The sequence below is a fragment of the Gopherus evgoodei genome, chromosome 3 (genome assembly GCF_007399415.2).
Source record: "Gopherus evgoodei ecotype Sinaloan lineage chromosome 3, rGopEvg1_v1.p, whole genome shotgun sequence".
NCBI lineage: Eukaryota > Metazoa > Chordata > Testudines > Testudinidae > Gopherus > Gopherus evgoodei.
Window position 1 is genome coordinate 137,595,268 of NC_044324.1, and position 16,350 is coordinate 137,611,617.

Consider the following 16,350-nt stretch of genomic DNA (forward strand, 5'->3'; position numbering starts at 1 on the left):
CTGCCTGTGCAGACTCGCTGTGGGAAGTGCATGGTGTGAAAAGTGGATGCTGAATACTCCAAGGTCAGACTCAGGAAGGTTGAAGCTGTGTAAGCCTCTTGCCCTGGAGACAGTATGCTCACAGAGAGGAGGCATGCGCCCCCAGAGTCTTGACTGGCTTCATATAGAGTAGTTCCTGAGCATCGCCCAGTGACTACATGATAACTGGTGTTTGAAGTGGGATCAAACTGCACTCTGTGAACAGAGAATCCTGCAGTAAGTGACTGGGGAGCAGGAGAACAAAGGGGGATTAGCGAGAGATGGGCATGCTGGAGGCTCCAAGAGATGCATTTCCAGGAGGCAGAGGAGTCTATGACCTAACCCCTGAGAGAAAGTGGACCCCCGAGAAGGGCTGTCGCACTGAAGGGGTTCCTCCCAGGGATCATGGGAAGCTGAGAGAGCACAGGCCTGCGAGTCCATGACCACATGGGAACAGCGTGGAGATGGCCTATAATCATCTTCTTAAGAAGAACATTGTAGAGCCGTGCAGAGAGAGAGGGCTGCACATTGGAAGATTCACCAAGGCACTGCTGATTGCTCAGTTGGAAGAGAATGATTGCTCTAAGGAGCTGGTTTGTGACCCAGGTGGGGCCGCGAGAGAGGCTGAGAGCAGCCAGGCAGCCCCAGGCATCATCCCAGCCACCGACCCAACCATGAACATGGGAGGGCTGAAAGCAGCCAGGCAGCCCCAGGATCCACCTACCCAACCAGCAGGGGATCTTCATGGCTGAGTTCCCTATTGGTGGAGCTGAGACTGTTGGAGCTGGAAATGGAACTGAAACTGAAGGAGCTGGAGGACTGTGAGAAGGAACAGCAGGACCGTGAGAGACAGATGCAGCTTGAATTGGCGATGGCGGAGCTGAGAAGCAGAGACCCCTACCGTGGTGAGTGGGGATGGGCCCAGGGTGGCTAAATCTGCAGGGAACTCCGATCTAAAAGTGCTGCCTCAGTTTAAGGAAGGGGATGCAATGTGCACCAGGTTGACCCTGCAGACAGGTTTCGGCATCTCACCCCCTTACTGGGTCCCAAAACCATAGAGATGTTCAGCCAGACGGATAAAGTGGAAGCAGGGGACTATAGACTGTTCAAACAAGACCTGCTGCACAAGTTTGAGCTGATCCCTAAGGCATAGAGGAAAAGATTCCGAGGTGTGCAGAAGACCCAGGGGATGACCTATCAGGAACTAGTCATGTTGATGGGGGAATACACCCGCAAGTGGGTGAATGGGGCCGTGACACAGACCAAGGAGGATGTGATTGAACAGATGGGGCTGGAGCAACTATATGAACTCTGCCCCCCTGACCTGAGGATGTTGCTGGTGGACAAGAGGCCGAAGGACCTACACCACGCGGGGCTGCTGACTGACGAGTTTGCAGACAGCAGGTCGGGATATAGAATGGAATCCCAGGGGAACAGGCCCACATCAATACAAAAGGGGGGTCACCCAGGGGCTTCCCTGAAGGGAGTCTCTGATAAATCCCTCCTGAGAGGCACAGCCAGTACCCAAGGTGACTGACCCAGCCCCAGAGGACCAACAGGACCTGAGGTGTAATTACTGTGGGCAGAGGGGCCACAGATGGACAAGGACACAGACAGGATGAGCAAACCAAGCCCTCAAAGGGTTAAGTGGGTGGGAGCCCAGCTGAAGAAGGGGCTGGCTCCCCAGGCAGGAGGGGCTGGCAGTTTAGCAATGGCCCAAGAGGGAGGAGTCTCCCAGGTCAGCTCCTCAGGGAGGCTTGGTGCCCTGGATTCAAAGTTCTCAGTCTACAGGTGGCTATGGGGCAACCCCTGAGGAGCAAGTGCCTCATTCCCCTGGAGGTGGATGGGAAGCTGGTCACTGGGTACTGGGACACGGGCTCTGAGGTGACGCTGGTCCAGCCCGAGGTGGTGCTCAACATCTACCTGACTCTAACCGGCCTGTGTGGGCCCCTGTTTAAGGTGCCCGTGGCAAGGGTACATCTGAAATGGGGGGCCGAGGGGCCCAAAGATGTGGGGGTGCACCATCAGTTGCCAACCGAGGTGCTGATGGGGGATGACCTGGTGGATTGGCTGGGTGGCCCCCAGAGCACCCTAGTCATCACCCATAGCCAGAGCCAGTGAAGGGCACTCTGCCCTGACACTGGAGGCAGTGCCCTGCCAAGAATGCAGGTTCCTAATCCAGCAGGAAAGGAGCCACTGGGGACAGGTCTTGGCGGGGCTGCGGCATTAGACCCAACCACTGAGAGGGAGCAGGTCCCCATTCCTTCCCCAGACCCTGAATTTCAGGCCGAGCTGCCTAAGGATCTCTCCTTGGAGAAGCTGAGGGAACTTGCTGGCTACAGCACGGCGAAACCCCTGGAGGAAGGCTGCTGGGAAAGATTCCTATGGGAGAAGGGATTCCTGTACTGGGAATGGGCTCCTCAAGGAGAAGTGGAACTGTGGGGGATCAAGAGGCAGCTAGCGGTCCCCCAGAAGTACTGCCACAGGCTACTGTACCTGACCCACGACGTCCCTCTCTCTGGACACCAGGGAATCCAGCGCACCAGGCAGAGGTTGCTAGGGAACTTTTATTGGCCCGAGGTCCTTGTTGCCATCCAACAATACTGCAGGTCCTGTGACTCCTGCCAGAGGGTGGGGAAGGCCCAGGACAAGGGAAAAGCAGCTTTGAGTCACCTGCCCATCATAAAGGAGTCTTTCCAGAAGGTGGCCGTGGACATAGTGGCACCCCTCAGCAAGGCAGCTCAGACAAGGAGAAAATACATTCTGGTGGTGGTAGATTTTGCTACTCATTATCCCAAGGCAGTGGCCTTGTCCTCTATTGAGGCAGACACTGTGGCAGATGTGCTGCTGACCATTTTCAGCAGGGTAGGGTTCCCCAGCGAGGTCCTTACAGACCTGGACTCCAATTTCATGTCAACTCTGCTCTGGTGCTTGTGGGAGAAGTGTGGGGTCCGACACACCTGGGCCTTAGCGTATCACTCTCAGTCCAACGGGCTGGTGGAGAAATTCAATGGGACCCTAAAGATCATGCTGAAAACCAGCATGAACCAGCACCCACAGGACTGGGACAAGTATTTACCCCACCTGCTGTTCTCATACCGGGAAGTGCCCCAGGAATCAACCGGGTTCTCTCCTTTCGATTTGCTATATGGGAGGAGAGTGAGGGGACCCCTGGACTTGATGAGGGACAAATGGGAGGGGAAGGCCTCCCCCGATGGAGAATCAGTGGTGGAGTATGTACTGACTTTCTGGAAAAAGCTTGCTGAGTTCATGGACTTGGTTGGGGAGAATCTAGCCAGGGCCCAAGGGAAGCAGAAGGTCTAGTACCACCACTCAGCGCATGCCCACTCCTATGCCACCGGGGACCAGGTGATGGTTCTCCTTCCCATGAGAAAGAACAAACTACAAGCTGCCTGGGATGGGCCCTTTAAGGTCATCAAGCAGCTGAATGAGGTGAACTATCTAGTGGAACTGTCTAACCGGGCTCACAGCCACCAGGTGTACCATGTCAACATGATGACATTCTCCCTGCCTTACTTTGACAGGGAGAATTTGGTACTGACTGTGTGTGGCCAGTGGGAGGAGCAGGTAGATGATCCCCTGGTGGATCTATTCCCTGAGACAGGGGCCAGCCCTTCGCTGGAATCAATTCCCCTATCTGACCAGCTAACCCCTGCCAAGCAGGCAGAGATCCGAGAGGTGCTGGGTTCCTACTGGCAACTGTTGTTCAGCCAGCCTGGGCTCACTAACCTGGCTGTCCACCAGGTGGAGAAAGGAGCCCACCCTCCTGTAAGATGCTCCCCATTCTGGGTCACTGGGAAAACAGCCCAGAATTTGGAGAGAGAGGTCAAGGACATGCTGGCTTTAGGAGTGATCCAGCTGTCCTCTGGCCCTTGGGCCTCTCCCATGGTGTTGGTCCCCGAGAAGGACAGGTCAATCTGGTTTTGTGTGGATTACCAGAGGCTTAATGCCATCACCAAGTTTGATGCCTACCCCATACGTAGGCCTGACGAGCTTCTCAACAAGCTGGGGCGGGGCTTGTTATCTCACTATTACGGATCTCACCAAGGGCTACTGGCAAGTACCTTTGGATCTGGATGCCTGGCTGAAGTCTGCTTTTATCACCCCTCTGAGATTATACGAGTTCCTGATCCTACCTTTTGGCCTAAAAGGGGCACCTGCCACCTTCCAGTGCCTGGTGGACCAGTTACTCAAGGAGATGGAGAATTTTGCCCTGGTGTATATTGATTTAATCTGTGTTTTTAGCCAGACCTGGGAGGACCATGTGTCCCACGTTAAACAAGTGCTGGACCAGCTCTGGGACGCAGGTCTGATAAAAGCTGGCAAGTGCAAAGTGGGGATGTCAGAAGTGTCATACGTGGGCCACAAAGTGGGGGTCGGCTTCCTAAAGCCAGAGCCAGCCAATGTGGACGTGATCAGAGATTGGCCCACTCCCCAGACTAAGAAGCAGGTCCAGGCTTTCATTGGGATGGCGGGCTACTATCAGAGGTTCATGCTCCACTTTAGCTCCATAGCTGCCCCCATCACTGAGCTATGTAAGAAGTAAGCCAGATAAGGTGGTCTGGACTGAACAGTGCCAGAGGGCCCTCTGTGCTCTTAAGGAGGCTCTGGTCAAGGGCCTGGTGCTGGTAAACCTGGACTTGGACAAGCCCTTTATGGTGTTCACCGATGCCTCAGACACAGGGCTGGGTGCTGTCCTAATGCAGTCATCATGAAGTGTGGCAAGTCTTTGGACTCAGGGTTAAATACTGCAGTCCTTATTCACCCCATTTAAAATGGGGCTTAAATTCTGTATCCTCACCAAATTGACAGAATTTACTTTTTATAATTTCTGAGAGTTTTTCAAGTAAATCTGTTAATTCTTTGAGTTATAAACTTTTTTATATCGCTGTGACAAAGTGGGGTTTTATTCATCTTGTTATGTTGCATGTGAGTCTTACTGGCCTATACTAACACTGTGTGTACCTTAGTTTTCCTGTGTATTGCACCAATACTTCGGTGGTGGGAATTGGGTGTGTGATTTTTGCTGAGGCCTTCAGGGCAGGTGAGGCTGCCCTGCTGTTTGCACCTATGTAACTTGAGACCCAGAAAAGGGGATGCAACTAGGTGACACTTGGCGCCCAGGAAGGGGAAGCGAGACAAAGAGAAGGAGGAGGAGCATCAAAAAGGGGTTCAGAGGTCGGGTAGCTGGAAGCGGGCAGTCTGCATTGGGGGACTGGAAGAGGGGGAATCCAGGGCTTCTGGCCCAGGGTTCCCAAGATGGACTTGGTTGAAAGTCAGTGATGTCTGTAATAGCAAGCTCTGTTCTAATCCGTGTTCCTGTCAACTAATAAACCTTTTGTTTTACCAGCTGTCTGAGAGTCACGTCTCACTGCGCAGTTGGGGTGCAGGGCCCTCCGGCTTCCCCAGGAGCCTTGACTGTGCAGACTCGCTGCGGGAGGTGCATGGTGTGAAAAGTGGATGCTGAATGCTCCGAGGTCAGACCCAGGAAGGTCAAAGCTGTGTAAGCTTCTTGCCCTGGAGACAGTATGCTCAGAGAGAGGAGGCATGTCACCCAGAGTCCTGACTGGCTTCCTATGGAGTAGTTCCAGAGCATCGTCCAGTGACTCCGTGACAATCGCCACTTCTGATTTTTTGCTTGGGGGTGGGGCTGAACCTAATCTTTGGGGTCCCTGGAGTTTGAGAATTGAGAACAGACTCGCTTGTAGATTATTCCAAAATCTAAGGCATGGGTTATTTTTTTAATTGATGTGCTTGGTCTGTAAATACTTTGAGCCATAACTATTTCTATTTACACTGCATGTCATTTTTCAATTAATTTGTTGTTAGATGCATTTTACAACAACTATTGTGGCAAATAATTGATTTCACACTGATTAATTGTGACAGTGTGTGTGGTTTTTAATATATAATTGCAAGGTAAATCACCTAGGGAGAAACTGACAGAGATAGCACTATCTTATAGTTATTTAATTCAGGGCTTCATTGGCTGAACTACAGCCTGTTTCCTGCATCTTGGTAAAACCATAGGAAGGAGCAGCTGTCCTGCATGTGAGTGCTGATACTTACAACAAACAAGAAAATCAGCTGGTATAATGGAGATTGGACAGTGGACAAATGACAATGGCTGGATGGAGACAGAAAGTGCCTACTCAAGACTTAAAGGAACAGATAGAGACTGTCCAAGGGTCTTGAGAGTGTAGCTGGCCAGGAAGCACAGCTGGGGAAATAAGGGACCTGTTAAACAATCACATCTGCTTGGTTTGAAACTTCATATTTCCAAGAAAGAGCTTTAAATAATATTCAAGCTTCCTCCACCAGGTGCTCAAACCTCTGCAGGCTCCCAGGCTCCTGCAGCTTCACAACTAAAATTTTGAGAAGCAGGCAAAGGAAGTTGGAGCACCAGTTAAAGCTTTCTCTAATGGGCGTGCCAGGTCTGAAACAGAAAAGACCATCTCCTCAGTCCCACTCACAGAGAGCCTCTCTCTCTAGCCCCTTCACAAATGAGTCTGCAGTCCACACAGCTCCATGTGCAATTTTTTTAAAACCCAAATAATTCCTACACAAAAAAGTTTGTTAAATTAGAGTTAAGGTTGACTGTGTTTCCTCACAACAATGCAAACACTGAAAAGCAAAGAAACCATAAGTTAAGGCAGAATTCACACAACTAATACCAGTCTCCAAGTGTTAGTCCACTACCACTCTTCCTCACCAACACAAACACGCTCAATTTCAGTTCAACAGTACTATCACCCTCAACTACAGTTGATCAGAGAACAATGCTGTTTCGCAACTTGCTGAGATGTTGAAATTAGTTTTTGTTCTGCATTGGCATGAAAGCAAAACCTTTCAAACATTTTCACAAACGTCAAGGGAGAGTGCATGGGTAGGGCACTGGCCTGTGGTGGGAGAGACCCCAGTTTCCACTCCCTACTCCGCAGCAGAGTTTTTTAATCCCAGATCACTCTGAATCTGTCAGTGCAGGAACTTGAACCTGAGTCTTCTACATCATAGGCCAATGCCCTAACCACCAGGCTCTAGGATACTGTATAAGACTCATGTTCCCCTGCCTTAAAAAACTTCCTACCTTTTCAACGAAGACTTCATCAAAACCAGAACATCTCAGTGAAAACAATATATTCTGACGAATTTTGTTAGTCTTAGTTTTCTCTGTTGCTGAATATTTCTTGCTTTGATCTCGACACTTCCTGTTCTGCTCTCCTGATCCAATCCACTTCCCTCCTGCACAGGCACTCTGAGGATACCAAAACTGTTCTCACCAATTCTTTTCTCATCAGAAGAAGCACATCACCAAAATGATGTAAGTAGTGTAATGGTGAAGTGTATTAATAGACCAATGAAACAGTTGATTTGGAAGTGGCAGTTCTATGAAGTGCTGGACAAATTGTCATGACCTTGGGAGTGATTGACTAATGAGAGTTATTTTTGATGATATGATGTTTCATAGACTGTGTTGTCACTGGATATCCTGCTGAAGTTTAAATATGGAGTTCTGTGGACTATTCCAGAAGATTATCTCCCCCACATATAGTTCAGTTACGATTTTATTATGCTCATTGGCCACTATATTTCCAGGAACTCAATGAACAATACTACAAGGAGTACAGCACTAATTTGAATGCTAGAAGGAATGCTGATCTTTCATTGGCTCTTGGTAATATTGCTAAAGCGCAAGACAAACAATAAATACACTATGCTAGAAGAAAGACTTGTAAATATGGGAAAACAACGTTCAAGGTTAGGGACCATGTTATGTAAATGGTGGATTCTTTGTAACTTGAAGTCTTTAAATCATGATTTGAGGACTTCAGTAACTCAGCCAATAGTTAGAGGTCTATCACAGGAGTGGGTGGGCGAGGTTCTCTGGCTTGCAATGTGCAGGAGGTCAGACTAGATAATCATGAGGGTCCCTTCTGACCTTAAAGTCTCTGAGTTATTTTTCAGCTGTTCTCCAGACTCCTTCAAACATGTGTCATTTTGAGAAAAATCTTCTTCTGTTAAAATAGTGTATTTTCACAGTTGTGGGAAAGAACTAATGCTGGAGGAGACAATAAAGATCTGGATTGTCTGAGCTGTGCTCAGTGCAAGTATGCAGGGGGGGAGAGAATTTTATTTAGAGAACATTGTGTGTATCACCAACTGAAGCAGAACATTTCTGAGGGAGCCCTTTGTTAGAGTTTTGACAGCATATCACTGGAGTGCACAAGAATTTTGCTGGTCAGGATGATGAGGAAAAGGTGGATTTGAAAAAATGTGGCTGGGAGTAGTATTTGTATGCTTAACTTTCAAACACTGTTGGGGCCAAATATTTTCATGACTTTTATTTATGTATCTAAAAGCAGTATTTGATCCTTTATGTACCATCAATTCTCTATTGTTTATGCAATAGAGAGAACTTGCAGAAATGAGCACTAATGTTTACGCTGACTGCCCGTATTGTTTTTGCAGGTAGAACTCAACTACACACGATATCCAGACTATCTATTTGAATATGATCAAATTACACCACCATGTGACAAAGGAGAAGTCAGAAACTTCACAAAAGTATTTTTGCCAATTGCATACTCAATTATATGCATCTTAGGCTTAGTGGGTAACATCTTTGTAGTAATGACCTTTGCTTTATATAAAAAACCCAAGTCTATGACAGATATATACCTCTTCAACATGGCAATAGCAGACATATTGTTTGTTCTCACACTTCCATTCTGGGCAGTAAATTATGCTGCTGAAAAATGGATCTTTGGTGACTTCATATGCAAAATTACCAGAGGTATTTATGCAATCAACTTCAATTGTGGTATGCTGCTCTTGGCCTTTATCAGTATGGACCGATACATTGCTATTGAACAGGCAACAAAGTCATTTAAACTTCGGGCTAGAACGCTAGCATACAGTAGACTGATCTGTTTGGTTGTATGGGTATTGTCAATTTTAATTTCCAGTTCCACTTTCATATTCAGTCAAAGCTACAGCCATTCCATCAATGAAACAGAACAGATTTGTGAACACAATGCCTTTTTTCTCTGTACTGGCTCTAAATTATTCCTGCTGGGTATGCAACTTCTATTTGGATTTTTTATCCCTCTGCTGTTTATGGTATTTTGCTATGCATTCATTGTCAAAAGCTTGGTGAAAGCTCAGAATTCTAAAAGAAACAAAGCAATATGTCTGCTTGTATTAATTGTAGCTGTTTTCCTGGTTTGTCAGGTACCATATAACATGGTTCTTCTTGTGACTGCCATAAATATGGGTAAATTTAATAAACTTTGTGATAGTGAAAAGCAAATAGCCTTTGCAAAGTACATTACAGAAGTCCTGGCCTTCTTCCATTGTTGTTTGAACCCAGTGCTCTACGGTTTTATTGGGGTGAAATTTAGAAGTTACTTTCTGAATATGATGAACGATCTGTGGTGCTTGAGAAACAAGAAATACAAGACCAAGAGTTGAAGGACAAGTTTTGATACCAATCACTCAAGGCAGACAAGTGAAATTATGAGTGACAATGTGTCATCCTTTACTATGTAATAACTTCAACATTATTACGAAGAAGCTTTGATTATATTCATCCACCAGTCCAAACCAATCTCATTATTCATGTCACAGCTAGTGATTTGACTTTCCGACACCCTAAATAGTATTTCCTATGATCTACAGCTCCCTCCATCAAAACAATTAACATAAACAGAAGAATGACACCACTATGGAAAACTCGTATTAATCACTGTCTAGCTAATGTTTACACTGTTTTCAAGTACAGGCACTTAAAATTCTCCAGAGAGCTAAATTTATCAAGCAACTTCCTTGATTCTAATGAAAAATTGCAAGTTTGATTTGAACATTGCCTTGGTATTTTGGTTTTAAAACAGGACTCAACTCAGCTATCTCATATCATAACAACAATTTTGATAGAATAACAACAATTTTAGAAGAATCAGAGAGGCAAATACACCACCAGCCCAACTCCATTTATACTTATGTTATTATTAATTATTTATATTGCAATAGTGTCTTGAGGTCTTGACTAAGACTGGGACCCCTTTGTGCTAGCATTGTATATACACATAGTAAGAGACAGTCCCCGCACCAATGAGCTTGCATTCTGAATAGCCAAGACAGACAGAGAATGGGAAGGGACATGCTCAAGGTCACATAACATGTCTGTGGTAGAATCGTCTCCTGAGTCCCCATGCAGTCCAGTGCCCTAACTACTGACTGCTGCCTCCCTCTATAGTTGTGCCTTGTTATGTCAGCACTGAATTGTCCAGAGCCATGGCTTCTGAAGGGAATAGTATGTTGCTTTTTTAAATACACACTGAAAAGTTTTGTAACATCTCCTCAGTTTTTATCATCTGTGGGACAGAAAATCAGGTTTATTTGAGAAGAGAGATTTTCCTGATTTGGCAGTGGAATTTCAGGTTGTAGACTCTTCTGAAACTGACCATTTTGTAAATTTGTCCTTGAGAAAGAAAAATATTCAGAGTGGTGTTCTGGCCTATTTGCTTTATTAAATGAAATTTTAAATTCACATGAGTGATTTCTGTTTTTCACTGAAGATGGCCTAACAGGGCAGTATTTGGCTCACTTGATACTCTGATATTTTATTGGACAAACAGTGACATGGAGAAAAATCCTGAAATCTTTTCTCAGTACTTATTAGGCATTAAAATTCCTGTTAGGCTCAATTGTGCTACCTGCTAAACTGATGCAAATCTGGAGTAACTCCACAGACTTCAGAAATTGATATGATTGAGAGCAGAATTTGGCTCATTTACTGCTATGTAACTCAGAGTTAATACTGAGTATGGACTTCAGTATTTGACCCATTATGAATAAACCTTGAATACTTATACAATAAACCATAAGAATTATTAGTCAGTGCTGGAGGCATACAGTACAACCTAATCATGATCCAGCATTAAACTGGGATACATCTGTTATGCAATTTAGCTTTTTTCACATTTTATATTTCCACAACATTTCAGCAATAAAGATTCAGCATGGAACTTAACTGATTTTTTAAATGATGCACAACACTCAGAAAAATATGTAAATAGCACAGCTACCTTAAAATGGTTGTTACAGTTTCTTTAATACTTCTGTTTAGTTAATTAAAAGTATTGTTTGCTGTGGGAGCTCATAAAATTGCAACAGAGGTCAGAAGAGAACCAAAGAAGTCCCATTCCCTCATAAACAGGATTGGTAGGAGAATATTCTAGACAGGAGCTTGGAATCTTTGAGGGAATGATTTTGGTTCTGAAGTTACTAGCAGGCAATCAAATTTCAGTCTGAAATGGAGGGTGGGGGGAAAAGTGTAGAAAGGAGCAAAAGCAGCTGCTTTGCTTCAATCTCTACAAACACAGCTCCTTTGCAGAACAGCTGAAATGTGGGGAAGTGACTAGCTAGATTCCGATAGATGTCTGGGGAATAGTTTCTGCATGTCGATTGTTCCCTTCTCAGATCAGTATAAGTTTTGGCTTTGGCAGAGTTACTACCCTTGCATGATTTTAACTGGCTGCAGAATGGGGAAGCAGATTGGAGCCAGCAGAGTGCCTGCCAGTGGTAGCATGACAGGGCCAAGAGCTGGTGCTGATGGGGTACTGAGGAGGAGAACACAGATGGGACATGCTACATGGGGACTGTTCTCATTGGAGCAATTCATCAACGTTTGTAAATTAGTTTGAGATTTTCAGATATAAATGTTAAGTCTATTTTTTTTCTGACTCACTTCAAATTTGAAAATTAAATATGGCTTTTATTGTTAATTAACTGTAAATTATACAAACATGATACAAAAATACATATATTTATTCATATATAGCAAAGCATTCTTACTAGTAGAAATTCCAGCAAATAAAACTTTGATAACTGATTGACAGAAAAATAATACAGTTCTGTCTTCATTATCCTAACATTAAATAGCTGAAACAGGGTCACTTGATTATACTGAAAATTCCTTATTCATCTTAAAAATTCTATTATACAGCCTATTCAATGTTTCCTCTTTCCTCTATCATTAGATACAACACTTTTAACTGTATTTTGCTGTATATAGTAGAAAATGCCATTTAAAATGTGTTTAATATTACTTCTATGGTTTTTGTAACAGATTTCCTAGGTAGTGTTTGGAAAACCTGTATAAATAAGATATGCTTGTTATAGTTTATATTCTGTGTATATTAAAAAAGATAAAATCCTTATCAAATGTTCCCTCTAATTTTTTACATCTATGTGTGGAATTAATTTTTTATGTGCACCAATATGGAGGCAATGTGTGGCAGGAATGGGGCCAAGGGGTTTGGATTGCATGAGGGTGCTCAGGGTCAGAGGGTTAAGCTGTGTGTGGGGCTCTGGCTGGGGGTGCGGGCTCTGCGATGGGGCTGGGAATGAGAGGTTTAGGGTGCAGGCTGTCCTGGGGCTGCAGCAGGGAGAGAGGACTCACCCCAGCAGTGAGGGGACAGGAGAGAGGCACCTCTTGCCAGCCACAGCAGCTCAAGAGCCAAGGCAGAGGCGTCTCTTTCTGGCTGCGGCAGCTCCGGGGCTGGGGGAGAGGCCCTTAATAGCCTGCTGTATGGCCAAGCAACTTAGAGGGAACTTAGCTCCTTATTGAATTTTGTGTGCTTTCCTTTACACAAATCCCACGATGATTTGCATATTATTAAATTGTGGCACGAGTGATGATTTTGAAATGATAGAGGACCTCAGGAAGCACTTACAATCTGGCACATTTTGTCCCTGTGACCCATGTGCAGTGGAGACCCTCCACTTTTGGATCTGCTGCAGTCAGTATGGAGGTGAGGTGGGGTGGGAATGAGAGATGGACAGACTTTGACACTGTCTTCTGACCACAGAGGAAAGGATTGGGCATCTGCAAGCAACAAGGCAATAGGAGTGAAAAGACTGAGTAGACACACATTATCCCTTCCCTAGCCTCTCCCTTCCTTTTAAAATAGTTCTGAGAGCAGTTGCTGGCAGGAGAAACTTTGCCACCAATGAGTCTGAGTGAACAGGGGAGGGTCCTGGAGCAAGTGTAGAGACACAGAACCTCCCTGCAGATGAAGCTGTGCTCCAGAGGATCACCAAAATCTTCACAGATCAAGGGAACCTGCAGGGTTTGTGTGCTTATCCTGTGTGAGTGTGTATAAACTCAACCCCCACAACAGAAAAATTTGGAAGAAACTTTTTTAGGGTTTCCCACCAGTGGGAATGATCTGGAACCTAGTGATTAGCATATTAGAAGCTGAAGGCATCACTAGACAGAGTACAGAAAATCTATAGAACTCAATGCTATATTCCTTGTAAGACAGCTAAATAAATGGATCATAGTTTGTTTCAAAGATATCTGTACACAGTGGTAAAGGGGAAGTAACAAAAATACATACTTAGGTTCTTGATAAGCAGAATACAAACTGCAAGCCACCCAGAAGTCACAGTCCCATTATCATGTATGTATCTTCATTATTATAAAAACATAAGAATGCCAATACTGGGTCAGACCAGTGGTCCATCTAGCCCAGTATCCTGTCTTTCGGAGGGAATGAACAGGATAGGGAAATTGTTGAGTGATCCATCGTTCCTCCAGTATCTGCTTCTGGCAGTCAGAGGTTCTGGGACACCTGGAGCATGGGTTTGTGTCCCTGACCATCTTGGCTAATGGCCATTGATGGTCCTATCCTCCGTGAACTTACCTAATTTTTTTTAAACCCAGTTATACTTTTAGCCTTCACATCATCCTCTGGCAATGAGTTCCAAAGGTAGACTGTGGTGTGTGAAAACATGTTGCCTTATGTTTATTTTAAACCTCCTGCCTATTAATTTCATGAGGCGACCCCTGATTCTTGTGTTATATAAAGGGGTAAATAACACTTCCCTACTCACTTTTTCCACACCATTCATGATTTTATAGACCTCTATCCTATCCCGCCTCAGTTATCTCTTTTCTAAGATGAACAGTCCCAGTCTTTTTAATCACTCCTTGTATGGAACACGAGTCCAACACCCCTAATCAGATTTGTTGTCTTTTTCTGTACCTTTTCTAATTCTAACACGTCATTTCTGAGATGGAGAAACCAGAACAGCACTTAATATTCAAGGCCTGGGCATACCATGGATTTATAGTGGCATTAGGATATTTTCTGTTTTATTCCCTTTCCTAATGGTTCCTAACATTCTGTTCATTTTTTGGACTCTCACTGCACATTGAGCAGATGTTTTCAGAAAATTATCTAAGATGACTCTAAGGTCTCTTTCTTGAAGGGTAACAGCTAATTTAGAACTCATCATTTTGTATGTATTGTTAGGATTATGTTTTCCAAGGTGCATTACTTTGCACTTATCGACACTGAATTTCATCTGCCATTTTGTTGCTCAGTCACCCAGTTTTGTGAGATGGCTTTGTATCTCTTCAGTCCGCTTTGGACTTAACTATATTGAATAATTTAGTATCATCTGCAAACTTCATCACCTCACTGGTTACCCCTTTTCCAGATCATTTATGATTATACTGAATAGCACCGGTCCCAGTACACATCCTGGGGGAACTCCACTACTGACTACTTTCCATTCTGAAAACTGACCATTTATTCCTATCTTTTGTTTCCTACCTTTTAACCAGATACTGATGCATGAGAGGTCCTTCCCTCTTAGCTCAAGATTAAGGTTATGTTTTAGTCATGAGTATTTTTAGTAAAAGTCATGTTCAGATCACGAGCAGTAAACAAAAATTCACAACCCTTGACCACCTCTCCATAACTTGTACTATATATCCCTGACTAAATCTTGGGTAGAGGAGGGCAGTGGCCCAGGGGGCACCCTGGGTGCCTCTGGGCGGAAGAGGGGTGGCCTGGGAACCCGCTAGTACTGGGGGTGGGGGAGCACCGCTGATGCCGGGTGGGGGGCAAAGAGGTTAGCAGCACTGGCAGATTCCCTACCTGGCTCCCCGAAAGTGGCAACATGTCTCTCCCTCAGCTCCATGCCCTGCCCCTGCCCCAAGTGTCAGCTCCACAGATCCCATTGGCCAGGAACTGTGGCCAATTGGAGCTACAGGGGTGGTGCCTGCAAGTACAAGAAGTGCATTAAGCTGTCTGTTAGCAGCTGAGGGAGGGGAACGCCACAGCTTCTGGGGAGCCTCCCAAGATAAGCGCCATCCAGAGCCCACCTCATCCCCACCTGTGCTCCAACTCCTAGGCCCTTCTACATGTACCCAAAATTCTGCTACTGGGGCACGGGGAGGCGAAGGGGTCTGTTGCCCAGGACTGCCTCAGCAGCAGTAGGTGCGGCTGGCTGAGCAGCTGCCCAAACTCAGCAGGTGGCTCCCTGACTTTAATGACCTCTGTGAGAAACTTGTAGCCTTACTCATGACTGCTTACTCTGCTTAAGAGCCTTTGGCATGGGACCTTGTCAAAGGCTTCCTGTAATAGGGAATTGTGGCCAATGGGAGCTTCTGGGATGGTAGATACAGGTGAGAGCAGCACACATTGGATCAACCTGCCCCACCCCAGCCCCAGGAGCCACTGCCAGACATGCTGGCCACTTCCAGAAGCAGCACAGGGCCAGGGCAGGCTTGGAGCCTGCCTTAGCCTCGCTGCCACCCCAGAGACACTCGAAGTAAGCGGTGCCTGGCTGGAGCCTTCCCCGCAAACCCTTCCTGCACTCCAACTCCCTGCCTTGAGCCCCCTTCCACACCCACCACTCCTCACCCTGAGCCCATTCCTGCACACCACACTCCCTCCCACACCCCAACCCCTGCCCCAGCCCTACATTAATGGGCCTGCATACAATTTCCCCACCCAGATGTGACCCTCAGGCCAAAAAGTTTGCCCACCCCTGTCCTATAGCTCAGTGGTTAGAGAACTCTACCGAGATGTGTGGGATCCTTTTTCCCCTTCAGGCAGAGGACTGAATGGAATCTGGGTCTCCCACATCCCAAGTGAGTGCTCTAAGCACTGTGTTAAGAATCGTAAGGGAAGCACTGCAATCTCCTCCTCTGGCCAGATTCTGAATGTGGCCCAATTTGTTAATGGGACCCATGGGGAAAATACACATTTGCCCACCCTTTTTTCCCCCCATTTTTGAACTGCACTGGGATTTAGGCAGAAGCCAGGCAAAAAAACAGAAATGTAGATACTTAAGTAATTTTTATCTTGGAAATGTAAGTACCGGGTGAGTTTAGACACACAGAGGCTTAGGTGGCAACCAAGCAGGAGTCTTGTGGATCTCAGTGGCTCCTGAGATTGGTACTTAGGGGCCTAAAATTATGCACTGAGGCACATAAGGTCCATTACGGATCTA

At 45.8% G+C, this 16,350-nt stretch overlaps 1 protein-coding gene across 1 annotated transcript; it reads left to right on the forward strand.

Annotated features, from left to right (window-relative positions):
• Positions 1-808: 808 nt before the first annotated feature.
• On the forward strand, positions 809-9,588 carry LOC115649405 (C-C chemokine receptor type 6-like). The gene is given in 3 exon segments (XM_030558346.1): positions 809-923; positions 7,290-7,360; positions 8,509-9,588. Coding segments are annotated over 3 exon segments (1,266 nt in total).
• The last annotated feature ends 6,762 nt before the right edge of the window (positions 9,589-16,350 follow it).